The sequence below is a fragment of the Musca domestica genome, unplaced genomic scaffold, assembly GCF_030504385.1.
Source record: "Musca domestica strain aabys unplaced genomic scaffold, Musca_domestica.polishedcontigs.V.1.1 10, whole genome shotgun sequence".
Classification (NCBI taxonomy): domain Eukaryota; kingdom Metazoa; phylum Arthropoda; class Insecta; order Diptera; family Muscidae; genus Musca; species Musca domestica.
The window spans coordinates 11284550-11302413 of NW_026712115.1; the positions used below are offsets into that span (position 1 = coordinate 11284550).

Consider the following 17864-nt stretch of genomic DNA (forward strand, 5'->3'; position numbering starts at 1 on the left):
AATCCACACAAGAAGTTCCTCGTGAGAATTTAACCCCCTTAAAAAGAATTGTGTAAATAGGTCCACAATATCGTATATCCCCCATATATCGGCACCTTCCGATTTTAGGTATCTTAAAGATTTTAAAATAATTGTTAATGGTTTTTATTTTTTGAAAATTTTCTAATGGTGGAGGGTATTTAAAGTTCGGCCCGGCCGAACTTACTACTTTTTTACTTGTTTACTTGTTCTTGTATAGACCAAAATATCAAAGAGTAGTAAATTTAGTAGAAAAATGTGGTTTGAAAGGGACCGTTATATGGGCGCTGCAACCAAATCGTGTATCCATATGTCTCATCTTCCAACTTGATTTAAGTTCGATTAAAGGAAACATATTTGTGGGACATGACTAATTCGTCGTAGGCCGATCAAAAATATATGCAATTTATGGACCTAAAAGTTACCATTGGAGGAGTTCCTAATGGAATGACCTAATTAGTATATCTTCCATGCCATGGTAAAAGGCACCTCATTTAAACATATATAGAGATATTTTACCGGCTGGAAATCTGACAAATTTCAGCCAATTCGGTTCGACTTTCAGCCAAATTTCTAATAATGCATTAGAGTTTAAATGTTGTAGACTTTTGTCAAATGACAGATAGTTTGGTTGAAAAATGTGTCTTTGGCATTAAAAATAAATAAAATCGGAGACAGGAATTTCTGAATACACTAAACTCCTTTGTCCCCAATACGCTAAACTCCAATTCCAAAATATACGAGGATTATTTTATTTCGCTTATTTGCTCAGAGTGGCAAATTCTATTTTCTGTTAGCAATTTCTATTTTTTTCTATGGATCTAAGTTTTTATAAAATTTTTATAATTCGGGAAGACAAATTTCAATCGATAAACTAGGAAGTGTTTTTCTCGAAAATGATTTAATTTACAGATTCAATAAGTGGACGGTGTGTCTACATAGCAACTGAGTTTTAAATATTTTCAGAGGGCTATAGTGACTTTATGTCTTAGAAAGAATGTTGCCAGGTATTACAAAGGGAGGGACAAAATCAATATACTTCCAATCTGATGGATTAAACCGAAATACTCTGTATTGCTCCAAATTTGAAGAAAATATTTAGATCCGAAAGATTTCTATTACAATGGAAACTCTCTTCGTCGTAAGTGATATTATGCACAAATCAACATTTCGACAATTTTTGGAGGAGATACAAACCAAATATTAAGAAAAAGTTGAATTATCCGAACATATATTAACCACACGGAGAAAACATATAATCAGATTGTAAGGAAGTATTAAAAAAGCTTTAATAGTCTTAATTAAAAATCAGATGGATATACATAACGATTAACATAAAAACGTAATAGATAATATATAACCCATACTTACAAGTTTTTTAAACGTCCTTAACCATTATCATATGTTTTTATTTCGATTAATTTTTGGTTTTGCTTCTATTAAATAGTTTTTGTACTGCACGAGTACATCGCTCTATGGTACAGGATATATTGTCATTCTAGATGTTCTTGGCGCAAGGGGAATACTGTATACCCCTTCTCGCCAAGCAACGTAAGTGCGTCGTAAAGAGAAATGCATTCAAATGATAAATTGCAACATGATTTTCTTCGTCCGAATCCTCCTTGTAATATATCACGAAGTAGCAAGTTAACCATTTCCCACCTCCTTCAAATATTAATGACATTTTTATACCAAAACAGTTTAAATAATTTTTATAGATAAGGTTTGTTAACTAATTTTCCAAAATGGTAAGTTATATTTTGCAGTTTTAATATCCTCTTCCATGGAATAGTTGTACATTATTCGCCAAGTAAAATTCCCCAGATGGAATGCATTTCCATATATTAGAAATCAACCATATGATTTTACTTTCCTCACACCATACCCCCAATAGTGGCAGTATTCTTTTTCAAGATTTCCATTATAAATATTCGACATAAGCTGTTTAAGGATCTCATATAAGGGCGTTTTTTGTGTTAGAGAAAAATCAGACTGGACACAAAACCCCATACCATAATATAATTATTTTTTATTTTTATTTAAATATTATATAAATATTTTTTTTACTAATAATTGTCATTGATCGTTTACATTAGTTTCGATTCTCTGTTCAAGATTTTGCTTGTTTACATTTGTTTCATAATTGTTTAAATAACTTCCATTGCCCCTCTCTATCTATATATTACCCTGCTCAACTTTCAATGTACCTGCTTAAACCACCCATCCAATTTGTCTCCCTGTAGATAAAGTTTAAGATATATATTATGAAAAATTATACAAAGAAAATGGCAATAGAAACTTGTTGTCATTGATGCCGAACCTAACATTTTATGTACATTTTTGGTGTTGTGTTAGCTATTAGATGTTGTCCCCTCCCTTCCCTCTTTGAATATGATATCACATTTTGATTGATAATGTTTCGAAACAATCTTAGTTCCCCTCAAAGCATGCAGTCTTTGTTTGTGGTCGAACACACTTTTTATTATGAGTCGAGTAGCTTTTGTTAAGAAGGACGCAAATAAGAAAACCGGGTTCTTTTATTAAAAAGGACGTCAATGAGAAAACCGGGTTAATGGGTAACAAATTTGTGGAGATAACATTTTGGACATTGAAAGTGTACAAATAATGTGTTACTATGGTCAGAGGAATTATTTATTTTTTAACATTGCGAATGCTAAAGACTGCGATTAGATATCATTTTCCATATATTCTTGAATATGGAGAAAGCAGAAGATAAATTAATTACCACACAGCTATTTTGACATTAAATATATTCAACATCAACATCGCAAAGTAAGAAGTTCCTAGTTCCCTTTCTTTCTACAAGATTTTTTTTAATTTTCGGAATAGGATTTACATTTCATGTATATATAGAGTGATATTATAAGAACTATAGAAACATATAGAAAGAAAAACAACAAGAAATAAAATTTAGAAAAATTTGAATTGATTCATGCAAATGTTGATCCGCAACAGCGTCTCAAATGGTCTAATGCTGTCATATTTCTGCCGCTTTTTCTTGAAATAGAAATAAAAAAATAAGTCATAAACATATGATCTTCCCCTTCACAAGGCAAAACTCAAAAATTAATGATTATTTCCCGTTCGTGTGTCCGTGTATTTTTGTGAACAAATTGCAGGTCGCATTTATTAACCGATTGAGATGATATTTTCTACAATTCATTTGCTTGGCCCAAGGAAGAAGCATATTGAAATTGGGGAGAATCGTTTCGAATTCCGTTATAGCTTTCATATATATCTTCAACCGATTTCGGATTCATTGTGCACCAAATGGTTAATATCAGCCAAAATGACAAAATGAATTTTGGCACAATCGACCGAATTCAGCAAGTACATCAAATTTAGTGAAAATCGGTTTAGGTATAGCTGTAGATCCCATATATATGTTTCATCCCATTTTCTGTTAGGTCCCTTACATTCGCAATATGCATTCTACAAGAATGATATTTGGTACCAGATATCAGATACAGCTCGGAAACACTTCTGTCAAATTTTTATCGATATCGGTTCAGATTTGGATATAGCTCCTATATATATTTATCCGATATCAGGTTTATTGTTCACCAAATGGCTAATATCAGCCCAAATGAAAAAGGACAAAGACACTCACATGCGTAATATGCACCCCACAACAATGATATTTGATACCGGACATCAGATGCAGCTCGAAAATACCTCTGCCAAATTTCATCCCGATTGTACGATTATTGCTCACAATGTATGTAAATTGAGTAGATTTGTTTATATTCAACATAATTTAACCATTTGGTAAAACTCGGGCCGGTATATTTATTCATCCTAAAATACGCCGTAATTATATTTGCGAAACGCCCAATACAAAATACGGAAGATGGACAAATCTGGATTTTCTCAACACTTTGGACTTCTTTAACGACGTGTCCGGGTTTAATGTTCACATCGCCTACTCAACAGCTCGAATTCTTTGAGCAATTTAAATTTTACACTTCAGATCTCTTTAAAGTCAAACTAGGTATAACTATCCGCCTACTTGGTCGCACGCGATAACTTTCGAAGCTAGTACTCGATTTGGTACAACCTTACCAAACATAGATCGAGATGGACAATATCGGTCCAACTCATCTGGTACCCATCCCACAGAAGTTTAAAATTTTGAAAAAAGTGCAATACCTCCCCCACAAAAATCTAGATTTGGAATCAGGATTAAATAAAAGTGGAGTATGAATGGCCGATTTTTTTAAACATTTTTCCCATACAAATATTTCTATATCTTTTAAAACAAGTGTCAAAATAGAATATATCGGTGCACTCCTTCTGGTACTTCCCCCCATAAACTTAAATTTTTTAAATAAAATTATGCATATATCTCATAGTCCAAACTTGGTCCGTAGTAATATTTATAATTTATTGTAGCCCACCACCGAAAATAAAAAAAAACACTGTTTCTTTACCTCCCCCAATATTTAAATTTTGAACAGTACGATGTGAAGTCAATTTCTATTATCTTCAACTTGCATATACCATTAGATCTCGCAAAAATATATGTTTTGTAACTTGATTTTGTAACTTGCCCTCAACAATTTTAATAGTCATCCCTTTCATAAAATGCGAACTTATTCCGCGCTACCCTTCAAACTGGGCACATGACCATATTTATACCGACATAAAATCTAATGTAAAATTGGACTTGCAGGACCAATCTTTTGGTAGCCCCCGAAAGGTATACATAAACAAGTCGTAAAAAGTGTAGGGTATATATCTTTAAGAACGCCAACGGAAACTTTCTAACTTGTTATGAATTTTAATAATTTCTGTGGAATGCTTGTAACAGCGCTAGCAGCTCTTTAAATAATGTTTTATTTAAGCCTATTTCGCAAGTTGTTTCAATAAATGATGATATTAAAATATTAAATTATGATTGTCTTCCTATCTAATGAGCAATTGATTATATGAAATAAAACCCTCTTAAATAATAGGAATCAAATTTTCAAACGCTGTATAATAATATTTTTAAAATTCCCATAACTGTTGAAAACTACAAATTAAAATGCATTCTGTGTCCTGCATATTTATTGAATTCAAATTACAACTGCATTCAAATCACAATTGCCCTAAAATTGCCATTTAACACACTCGAGTTAATGAACATTGTTATTTTAATCAATTTCTTGTGTTTTCTTCTTCCTCGTTTCTCTTTCCACATCAATTACCTGCTGCATAGATTTTGTTTGCTCGAGACATTCCTCGTTCCTTTTGAATTTCTATCTACAAAGGCCTGAGAATAGTTTATCTTCCATGTAGTATCCTTTGGCCATTAATTACACCAATTGTTTGCATTGTTGGTCATTGTTATCTGAACTTTGTCTATTCTCCTGTTGCTGCCCACACATCTTTGCTGTGATGCCGTCGCTCTGATTTGTGTAGATTTCGAAATGAAAAAAATGAGGAACACACAGAACACTTAAGTGGATTAGTTCCGTTGGTAAATAACAGTTACTTTCGTTAGTGATGCGGCATGAGATTGATAGATTGAGAAAATTAAGTGATTTGGGAAGAAGAAAAAAAAAAGTAAATGATGAAAACAATCTGATTTGTTCATTATTCAGCAGATATACAGATCAAGGGCTAGTTAAAAGATAGTCTCAATAAATAAAGATCCGGGTGCATTAATCCAAAACCGGGATCTTTCTTAGCCCTTAACTGATGAGGTGACATATTTTATAACTTTATAAAACTTTGTTTAAGAAAAAAAAAACAGATTTTTTCTGTCAAGCAAAACTTTTATTCGCTGCAATAGAAGAGAGAATTTCAACAAAATGTAAAGGGAGGGTAAAATTTACCACCACCTCGTTAGTTAAAGTTTAAATGTTTTGATAATATTTTAGTCATAAGGAGCCTTAGCTCTGATCTTAAATTAAATGATCAATCAAAAATCGACCATTATATCATTAAAAAGAGCGATATAATGACAATGGTGGTAGATTAGTTTATTTGTTAATCCGGAACCCCAAATCAATTCTATAAACTTTCTTGCCATAGTTATATTATTTGAGTGCGACAAATGACTTGCGTTTTATTATGGATTTCTTATAATAAATATTTATACCCTACACCACACGGTGTTAAGGGTATTATGTGTTTGTGCGTTTGTTTGTAATATGGGAAGAAAGCGAGATAGACCCATAATTACTTTTGAGGATCTTCATAGAATCACTTTCTGAGTCGATGTCAGTCCGTCTGTATATGTAATTTTTGAACAAAGTACAGAATCCGAACCCTATTCCAATTGGTGAGAATCAGTTCAAATTTAGATGTGGCTCCACATATATATCTTCAACCGATTTCGGGTTAATTGTGCACCAAATGGCCAATATAGGTCCTAATGAACTGAGTTTTTGGTACATCTGACCGAATTCAGTCTAGAAGCTAGTATATGAAATTTGGAATTTGAAAATCGTTTCAGATATAGCTATAGCTCCCATATATATAGGTCTCATCCGATTTGGGGGGTTTAAGCCCTTCACATGCGTAACATGCACTCTACAAGAATAGTCGTTGGTGCCAAATATCAGTTACAGCTCAGAAATAAGTGTTTCAATTTTTTTCAAGATCGGTTTAGATTTGGATGTAGCTCCCATATATATCATTAATCAATAATATCCAAATGAGCAGTCCAAATGTATTGAAGTTTTGCACTTCCGAAGGAATTCAGCCCAGAAACAAGTACTTCAAATTTTGGTGAAAATCGGTTCAGATATAGCTATAGCTCCCATATATATGTTTCATCTGAATTGGTGTTAAAGTCCCTCACATACGTAATATGCACTCCCCAACAATGATTTTGATACCGGACATAATATGCATCTCTTAGACACCTCCGCTAAATTTTATCGAGATCGGTTCAGATTTTTATAGAGCTTCGATATACATCTGCATCGAAGTTTACGGTTAGTGCTCACCATATATTTGTAATAGCAGTCCAAATTGAATAAATTTGTTCTTATTCACCGGAATTTTACTACTTGGTGTAACTCAATCCGGTATATCTATTGCTCCAATAAATATATATATATTTTTTGATATAATCCTTATCGAAGTCATATTATACAATTTTATTTGGTTCATAGTTAGTATGATCTACTTTACATAAATTCCCAATATAAACTTGTTTGTTACGGGATCTCTACTAAATACGAATAGTGGTGTAGGGAATCATATAGTCGGCCTGCCCTTCTTTTGACCTATCTTTACTGGTTTTTGTTTAAGTTCTAAATACGTAAATCTGAAATTGGTTATCAGATTGCAGTTTTTGTAACACATAATTTAAATTTAATTGACAATCAAAATAATTTACCGCTTTGTGGAATTTAAGTAGCCCAACCCTTTAACAAATGACTAAAATTCGAACACTTTTTATTATTTAATTATTGATTGACAATTGTTTTCGTAGAATGAATCAGCTTTACGCTCTTCATTTCCTTTCAAATGCATTTATCATTTTTTCTTTTATTACCTTTAATTTAATTACGTTCCGAAACAGAAAAAAACAACGAAAGCATCACCAAAAAGGAATTTAAATACAGAACGTATGTCAACATTGTCATTAATTAGTTTTTCGAGTCGTAGATTTTTAATTACTCTGGACTGCTAGTCTAGTGTCCTTATTACCGGAGATTTCATCGAGTAAATAATAAAAGCAAACTGTTTTATTTTACAACATTAAATTGGGAATTCAGATTGATAGTGTTAGTGTATTAGTGTTGATACTTAATTAAGTACATTTTTTCAATTTGCTACTGAGGAATGCGGATTACATGTTTTTTTAATCTCAGAATAACGTAATAAACAGTGGAGGTAAGTGCGTCCGTATGTGCTTTGCATATACAACTTTAACTACCCAACATACTGTTCGATAACAAATCTTGAGATAAATCTTAGATTCAGAGATTTTTCATAGATTCCTTTTTAGGTTAATTGCCTAGAATTTATACACTAGTGTGACACATTGTAGATTAGATTGGGCAACAACATTTTTATCAATATATTTATATATATTTTTAGTAAATGGTGTTTCTGCATAATAAGAAAAAAATGTAAAGAATACTTGAATTCAAATTTATCCTCACAAGGGGGCTATTCCAAAAAGTGGACAATATTATCAATTTTCTGTATCAATAATTCTAAATGTAATCCAAAGATTTCTATCAAATCTCAAAACTCTATCCTAAATATTGCTAAATGCATCTTAAACTATTGGGGTACCTTTGTATATGGTCGAAACTATATAAGAGCCTTATAAGCCTTAAGAGCCAACGTTGGGCCTGAGAACATTTGGGGTTTTGATCTAAGTACAAGTATTATCAAGTCCGCTTGGCATTTTTCATAACTTAGACAGTTAAAATTTTGCAGCGAATTGGGAAACAATGCTTATTTTTTAGAAATAAACAAGCTTTTTAATAACAAAAATTGGTGTTATTTTGTTATAGTCTAGATTTAGTGTAGATCTTACTTCGACACTTTCTCCAAAAAAAAAAAAAATAAAAATAAAATAAGTACAAATGGAGACTTTTACTCGGAATATATAAGTGTTAGACTAACAATAAAAAAACATAATTTTCAGTTTTAGTACATAAGTTTTGAATGTAATTTTTATAAAAAAAAAAATATTGTATTTTTTTATTCTGAGTCTCATATTAAACTCTACTTTTGACAGCATTTGCCTAAAATGTTACTTTCAGTAGTCAGCTCGAAAAAAGTGCGAGGAAAAATTGATCAAAAAAATTAGGCCATATTTTCAAGTTTTATATGGGAAAATTAATGAAAATGTTTTCTTTATAAAAAATTAAATTGATTTTTTCCCTTTGGTGACTTATAGTTAAATTTGATGAAGTTTTTTTGTCTTTGAAGCTGTCCTTCTGAAATAAGACATTAAGATGTTTACCCAAACTCAAAAATATTACGGCTTTAACCCTAAAATGTGTTTTTAGTATATTTGAATTTTATGGCGTTTAGATACGATTAATACTGTGAAGATGTTTTAGGACCTATAGTAAAATTTTATAACGAATAATTTTGTACAATACTTCGATTTCTTCGATTTCTTTTAAAGTAAGTTTTGAGCTAAATTTCCAAAAGTGCTATTTTATTTTTATTCTTGAGATACAAACTTAAAATGGAAGCTAAATCGATTTGAAAATTGTGCAAAACATATTAAAAATAGCAGAAATTCTCGAAATTAAAAGGAAAATATAACTAGTACCTTAAAGTAATTTGAGATTGAGGTTCGCCTAACATTGAAAATGTAGCTATAACTATAGTTATACTAATAACAAAAAGGCATTATCGATTTTCATAAGTATCTTTATACAGGGTAATATGAAAAAACTGCTACCAACTTCAGACAGCAGTCATTTCTAAGCTATTCGTCTGAGAGCTTTTAAAATTATTCCAGTGGCAGCTCATTTCATTGTTTACAAGCGTACAAAAGCATTTTGGTGAGAATTTTCCAGAAAAAAGTTATTCGTAATGGAATTCAAGCGTGATACTGTGATTTCTTTATTTTTGGCTGGAAAACCATAAGTGGCTATTGTTAGAGCAATCCAGCATTTAAATGTGAATAAATCGTTTGTGTCTCGTACCATCGCTCGATACTGGTAGCGTAGCCCGACGTCAAGGAAGTGGACGGCAGAAAATAGCAACATCAGATTCTGCTATGGTTCGAAAAGTAAAGAAGCGACTTGATCAAAACCCTCGTCACAGTGGTCAAAAAATGGGTCGTGAGCCGAACATATCGCAATATTCCATTCGGCAAATATTAAAAAAGGGGTCGGGGTAAAGCCATTGAAATTCCAAAAAGTGCAAGAACTTACAACTTAAAATAGACTCAAAAGAGCTAAAGAGTTGCTTCGCTTGACCGAAAGTGGTGAACTGCCAAATTTGATTTTCTCCGATGAGTAAACATTCGTTGTTTACTTGCCAAAGGGGTCAAGTGAAAATGCGCACCTTTGGTTGGCCAGCAGAACTCAAGCGCCGGCCATGGTATTGGTGTGGACCGCCATAACAGCCGATGGTCGCTCTTCGCTCGTATTAATCGACCGTGGCATCAGAATAAATGCCGAATATTTTCAGGAAAATATTGTGGAGGGTGTATTGAAGCGTTGGACATGCAAACATTTTGGCCGCAGACCTTGAACATGCCAACAGGACTCAGCACCATTGCACTCAGCACGTTCCACCCAAGAATGGTTACAAATTGAGGTTCCCTGCTTCATTTCCAGCGCACAATGGCCACCAAAATCTCCGGATTGCAATCTGGATTGTGTCTGGAGTATTTTGGAAAGTAAGGTTGGCACTAATATCAAATTGTCGATCACCTCAAGCAATCGCTTCACCGGGAATGGGCCAAAATTCCCCAGAGCAACATTCGGGCAGCGTGTGACGGTCTCATTGGCCATTTGAAGGTCGCAATTCGTGCCAAAGGTGACCAATTCGAACAAATCTAAACTTATTATAAAATTTGATGCTATTTCCGACATTTTTTGCTTTCATTCAATAATATTAAAAAGTGTAAAAATTATGGCGTTTGACTTTGTTGCAGTTTTTTTTATCTCACTTTGTATATGTAAGGTGAACTTCGATTTCAAATACTTTTAAAATACTAGTCGTATTTTCTAGTATTTTTAATTCGTGGTATGTAGAAACCTCCCTGGCAGAAAATTATAAATAAAGGCCCACTTTTTGTTTTAGCCTTCATATAAAGTTATCCCCTAATTCTTTTTATTTTGAGTTTGTTTTTTGGCCAATTTTCAAATCAATTTGGCTTTCATTTTACGTTTTGTTTTTCAACACGTATTTCCGAGTAGTGCCATATTTTCCGATCGTTAATTGTTCTGGAAATTCAATCTCTTTGTTGATTAAGTAAAAATATACGTATCACAACATCATCTGAACTCACACAACTTCTATAAAAAGATTATACATATCGCGACTTCTCTTGAACGCATGCAAAAGAGGCAGTGATATTATTATTTCCTATGAGACCTTTTCCAAATAATTTTACTGATTTAGTATCATATTGAAAAGAAGAATCATTTTTTCTTTGTGATGAATTCATAAATTAAATTAAAACTACAAAGTTATCTTGTGAAATATGCCTTGCTAAACAGCAGTTTCTTTTAAGTTCCTTTAGTAAAATCATTCAAAATTTCTTCTGTCTTTTGTAACTCAAACTTTATCTCAACAGTGACATACTTTATTGCTCATTACCCTGTATTGAATATGTGCAGGCTATAATTGCTTCAGAAATAATAAAATTAGCTAATCATTCTTGTTCATGTACAAACACACACACACACATATGCATATTCTTCTAAATCCGTATTCAAATAATTTTTTGATTTATCTTCTATATCACAATCTAGCCCATTGTATATTGTGTGCCTCTATATATTGACACAATGTTATTTTGTCGATGTTCTGTATAAAATTATCTCAAATAATGCTATTATTGGATTTCGTAGATACAATTTTCATTTTTCATGTGTGCGTTATTAAATTCGCATGGCCCACATTGCCATGGTGTCCTTAATAGTCCTGTGTGGCGTTGTTGTGCAAAATTTATGATTGTATCAGTGGCATGGCACGGTTATGTGCGTGTGTTTCGGTCGTCGCTCAATGGAGTTGCTCCATAAAATAATATTATTTTAACAGGATATCAAGAGCACTCTATTAGTAGAACTCGATGGCATGCAATCCAGGGTATTATTAATATCTTAATAAGCTGACTTTAAGCTGCACACTTACCTGCTGTAGTGTATGCATGGTGGTTTTGAGAAACTCTAATGAAATGAATTTCAATTTCGGTCTTATATTATATGAAATGTTTTAAATACTGCGGAAAACGCTGGGATTATGTCAGTTTGTTGCACCATACATTTTTAATAGTGATTTTATATTGGAATATATTTCGAAACTTTCTTTTTTCATAACGTCAAATAAATGTTGCTTGAATTTGAAAATGTGGTGAGACAATGGTAGCAAATGTTTACTCACATTGAATTATAATATATTTCTAAATTGAATTGGCTTTATTTTATCATTCTTGCTAGTCAAAAGTATACGCATAAATGTCTTTCGAAAAATGTGAAATATTTTGAAAAAAATATCTAAAAAGTATTATAGTCTAGGGGTTTTTAGTTATTACGAAACTACCAACAGAGCTTGTTTTTAGTAATGGTTTGGAAGGCATTCCTAGGTCTAAGTAATTAAAAAATTGGAAACATCCAAACAAACCGACATGACGGGTAATACTGGTTTGATGCCACTCCCAAATTTTGATGTACATCAAACCTGTGTTATTATAATAGCTTATCTCATAGAACTCGGAAGGCAAAAGTTGGCTAAAAATTAAAAAAAAAAAACACGAATGAGGGGTTTGCTCCTAGATAAAAGGAAGGAGTTAATATTGCAAATTGTTCAAATTATATTATATAGTATTTTTCAAAAATAAAGTTTCAAAGTGATCTGAACATATTGTTGCGAAACGATTTGCAATTGCTTATAAATTTCGGCGTATTTTTAGTAGATACATTTTTTATCATGAAGGCGGATGAATAATTGGTATTTTTAGAGACTTAGATCGTTGAAATAATGTCTGTGTATATTTATATACTAACTGGAATGACCCTGCATTGCAGATCATTCTGGAAAAATATTACACTACATTCCCTGTCATTGCAACAAAGAAGGAAATGACAAGTTAAAAAGTATAAATCGGTTTTGCCGACTAATTTCTACACTTCATATGAGATATTTGATAATTTTTGGAAAACGGTTTCATGTGCGTGAAGTAGTAAAAGAAATATTAAGATGTGTAAAATTTGAAGAGAATCGGATTTTAATTTCGCATTTAATGAGCGTTTTTTTATTCAAAGTTTTGACCCTTTGTGGGAGAGGTACAAGAAAGAGTGGACATATATCCATCTGCCATCTCCACACCAGATATTTTGTTGTCAAACATATTGTGGTGTGGCAAAGTTGAAGGGAATCAGAAGCTTAGTTTTACTTAATCCAAATTTTGAACCTTTGCGTGAGAGATGATAAAATGGACCGATATTGTCCATTTTCGCACCTAGCATGGCACTGAGACAAATATTGGGGCTTCCATAGTTTGCACATTATTGGTTCATCCTTTCATGTTCTATGCGGTAAATAGGGGAATACTCCAGACTTAAACAATTACATTATTTTCGGCAAAAGTGTTGATCATTTGTGGGGGAGGTACCAGAAGGAGTGGACCGATGTATACCATCTCCGAATTCGATCTAAGTTTGACAATAACATTACGATGTACCAAGTTTCGATCAAATCGGATACTCCAGAGTTTAAAACCGTTATTTCGATGAGGCAAGATTTTGTCTATCAAATGATGATCAAATGATCTGTAGCCATATGACTAACGTATAAAACACGAAGAGGATAAAAACAGCTTAGATTCTTCAATATAGATGCAAACTTCCTTCAGCTTTCCCTTTAATGCGATGCTGAGAATGCCTCGTGCAGTAAATAATTTCATTACCGAATAATGGGTTTATTAAGTACACTTTGACACTAATTTACAAAACAGCAATACGTACTGACCAACTGCCACCAAGAACCAATAAATAATTGTCGATGTTTTTCTACATTTTGGCAATAGTATCTACGCACACACTGCGCCGACGGTATTCGTTACTTGGTAATGACAAGAGAGAGAAAGATTAAGTTATTTTTGCTTTATAATTTATTAAGAAATAACGCATTATTTTCACACGGCTCCTATTTTTGCAAGGGTAGGAAATAGGTGACCTGGTCCGCATTTTGATTTTTCTTACCGTTTTTTTTTTTTTTTTTAATTTAAATCCCGCCATAAATTATAATCGGCTGCGAAAGATAAATTATACGTTGTTTAATATAACTTCTTATAATTAAATTTAAAATTATCAGTTCAACAAAATTATAATCAGAGAAACAAAATAATTGAAAATTTTGAAATAATGTAATGAACACGAATTCCGAAATAATAAACGACAATACCCCAAACAAAAGATGTTGATAATTTAATTTTGCCCTAGTCCCATCCCTAACGACAAAATCTATCTCGAACATGACAACACCTTTGTCATTTTTGTTTGATTTCAAATCAATGTCAAATAACTTAGGAAAAAAAGGCTATTGTTTGTCATCTAAGCGCAGGAGTTTTCTTTCGATTTTCACAAGTTAAGCTAAAACGAAATATTCTTGTCTTTGTATGGGTTTGTAATCTTTGTATCGGCTTTCAGTGTAGGAGTGATTGTGCCTACCAGTCAACCAACGAAATGCATATGATTTGGTTTTGACCATGTTCTCTCTCTCTCTCTTTGGCTGTTTGTTTGACTCTCTTTCGACGTACCCGACACACGCACACACACTCTGCTATGTTGGTGTGCGTGAGTTAGCTCGTGTGGAAATCTAAAAACAACATGGAAATCATCATAAAAATAATCTCGGCAGCATCCATGGCTGTAGTCGTCGTTGTCGTTATCGTCATCTCCACCGGCTGTGTAAAGGTGACACTGTTGCGGGCGGCATCGTTGCAAGCGGATCTCAAACAAAACATTGACGCGTACCAACAACCAGTATTCATTCATTCTTCATTCCATGACCAAAGGCAACTTTTGGACCGGAAACTCGCCGTGTGACTACCGACGACCACCTACCGACAATCGTTTAACCAATTCGGATTGTTTTCAGAACGAAAGAACGAACGAGAAAAAAACACAAAAATATTCAACTGTTTTCTGAATTTATTTGATTAAAGTGAAGCCAACACGTTTTAATGGCATCGCTCGGTTTCGTGTCCTGCTCTGCTTAGTGTCGAACGTGAACAGCCAAACCAAGCGTAGAACTATGCAAAAAAAAAATTAATTAAACTGAAATCATCCAATTAAACACCGTTGCCATCGTTACTGGACTCTTGCGGTGCTGCTACTCCCGCCGCCAGCCACACAATGCCCGTAGATTCACCTCAATTAGCACAAAAGTATCTGAGACGTGTGTCGAAAGATTTCTCCACCGTGCGCCGCTTTAGCTCGACTCCGGCCGATGTCAGTGACGCGTCCGCAATACCCAAAGTTTCGCCAAAGGGAATACGTTCGCGTCGACATGCCCGCAAGCGCTCTTCCATCTCTTCAACACTTAGCAAAGTGCTGGTTTTAAATGTTCGTGATTTATTACGTGCAACATATACGAGGGATAACGACGAGGAGGTATATATACAGACAAACACCCACCCAACCCCACCTACCACTCCACTATATAAGTATTTATAGAATTTTTGCTTGTTTTTAATGTTGTTAAACGGCAAACGCCAATTCTCTCTGAATGGTGTGGAAGTTGTTAGAGGAAGAGGAGGATGGTAAACTAGTGGTAAACGAGATAATGAATTTGTGGTTTAAATATTTATTGGGTTGCTACCAAAAGTTTGAACAATTTCGTTAAAATATTAGTAAGTGGTGTTATTTGTGCAAACTTTGCGAATTCTAATATTTTTATCAGTGTTAAATAAAGTTCATCGGATCAAATATTCCATGATTTCACTTTAGATTTCCAAAATCCCCAAAATATAAATGTGTGTATAAATGTATAAATCGGAATATCGAAATCGGATATAGCGGAAGATAACCTGTCAGTTTTCTGGGATCTCTGATCTAGTTTGTTGTTCTGGAAAAACACATCTTTTATTGAATGATAGCAAAAAATGCCGGAAATAGCATCGAGTTTTAGAATAAGTTTATATTTGTTCGAATTGGTCACCTTTAGCACGAATTATGACCTTCAAACGGCCAATGAAACCGTCACACGCTGCCCGAATATTGCTCTGCGGTACTTTGGCCCATTCCCGGCTAAGCGCTTTCTTGAGGTGATCGACACTTTGGTATTTTTAGTGCCAACCCTGCTTTCCAAAATACTCCAGACACAATTGTCCAACGGATTGGTATCCGGAGATTTTGGTGGCCACTGTGTGCTGGAAATGAAGCGAGGAACCTCATTTTGTAACCTGTTGGAATGTCTAAGGTCTGCGGCCAAAATTTTTGCGTGCCAAAGCTTTAATATACCCTCCTGAATATTTTCGCGATAATATTCGGGATTTATTCTGATGCCACGGTCGATTAATACGAGCGGAGAGCGACCATCGGCTATTATTGCGGCCCACACCATTACCATGGCCGGTGCTTGAGTCCTGGTGGCCAACCAAAGGTGCAAATTTTCATCTGACCTCTTTGGCAAGTAAACGCGAACATTTTGTTTGTTTACAAACTGCTGGACAACGAATATCGGCAGTTCACCACTTTCCGCCAAGCGAAGCAACTCTTTAGCTCTTTTGAGTCTATTTTCTTTCGGTTGCACTGAAGTTCTTGAACTTTTTGGAATTTTAATGGTTTTAGCCCGAGCTCATTTTGCAATATTTCGATTTGTGTAGCTCACGAGCCATTTTTCGGCCACTGCGACGCGGGTTTCGATCAAGTCGCTTCTTTACTTTTCGAACCATTTCTGTTGATGTTGCTGTTTCCTTCCGTCAACTTCCTTGACGTCGGGCTACGCTACCAGTATCACGGTAACGAGCGATGGCACCAGACACAAAAGATTTATTCACATTTAAATACAGTTCACATTATTAAAATGATCGGTGGGATGTATCGATCTGGTCTTCCCTCAATTGTAACCTAACATTGCCGCAAAGAAAAAATCACTTTTGGAAGAAAAAGTGGCATCCAACTTCTTCTTTCAATCAAACTCACGCAATATTTGTTCGCGTAAATCAGAGCTTTAAAATCAAAGACACATCAATCATTTGTTTACATTCGATATTCGTTAGGACACCCTAATGTCCGCTAATTTTATTGTTTTTCTCGCAAAACTAACTACGCTTTGTCTTCATTACAATTTTCATTCTTTTAATTTGCGCCTTTGTGTGCTGCAAGTCATTTTTATCAGCTCGAGGTGATAAAACTGTTTTCACCGTTTTACACCCACACGTACACATGCTTAACTACCGACATGCAGCAACCGGCTGTACAACCAACCGATGCTTAATACTTTCGTGCTGAGAAATAAAAACTTAACTTGGCAGAACTCTAATAAACATTTTCGCATGTATCGCAAGTCAAAGTTTGATAGAAGTTAACAACAAGTTTTCCTTTGTTGTTTTTCTCACTGTTGTGGCATTAACGGCACGAATCATCCATCCACCCGGCTAGACCTCCCGTTCATCTGGGAATTAACAACGAAAATCATCGTGATTTTCGATTTCTCCCTGCAGCTGGAATAAAGTCACAGATAATGATACAATTTCATTAAAACTAAATTTTGTTGAGAAACTTTTAAAAGTTATTGTTTATCCTCGATATATGAGCGGGCACACCCCTACTCCATGGTATAAGAGTGTGAAAAGGAAACCACCCTAGAACGGATGGCTTCGGGGAGGAATTGTTTAATTTTAGTTTGAAACTTGACTGTTTCAAAGGAGAACATGTCTTTAAAAAGAATTGAATTTAATTATCGCCTGTCTTGCAGCTGCTTAATTTGTGTAAAAAATAATGTGAACAAACTTCTCAGACAAATCAACTAACATATAAATTTGGTGAATCGACATGTCATCTGTTACTCTGCAAAATTCTATTAATTGAGCAAAAAAAAATGTCCTTGCTCCGTCAGACATTTGGTGCATCAGCAAAATGTAGTTGTGAACAAGTCATTAGTTTTATTGAACTTTACTCATGTCAATGCTGTTGGTTTTTAAATATTTTTTTTTTGTTCGAAATGAATGA

The 17864-nt window shown here is 33.9% G+C and overlaps 1 protein-coding gene across 8 annotated transcripts in view; it reads left to right on the forward strand.

Moving 5' to 3' along the window:
• LOC101890348 (transient receptor potential cation channel trpm) overlaps positions 1 to 17864 on the forward strand; it is a 279771-nt gene that overhangs the window by 175869 nt on the left and 86038 nt on the right. For 4 of the 8 annotated variants that reach the window (XM_059126476.1, XM_011297757.3, XM_011297758.3 and 1 more), the window contains exon 1: positions 14637 to 15302. The exons of 2 other annotated variants lie outside the window; for them this stretch is intronic. In XM_059126476.1, the coding sequence (XP_058982459.1) occupies positions 15045 to 15302 (258 nt within the window). In that variant the 5' untranslated portion in view covers positions 14637 to 15044. Of the gene's footprint in view, positions 1 to 14636; positions 15303 to 17864 lie in introns of those variants that run through there. 2 more of the 8 variants (XM_011297759.3, XM_011297761.3) reach the window with 1 other exon arrangement.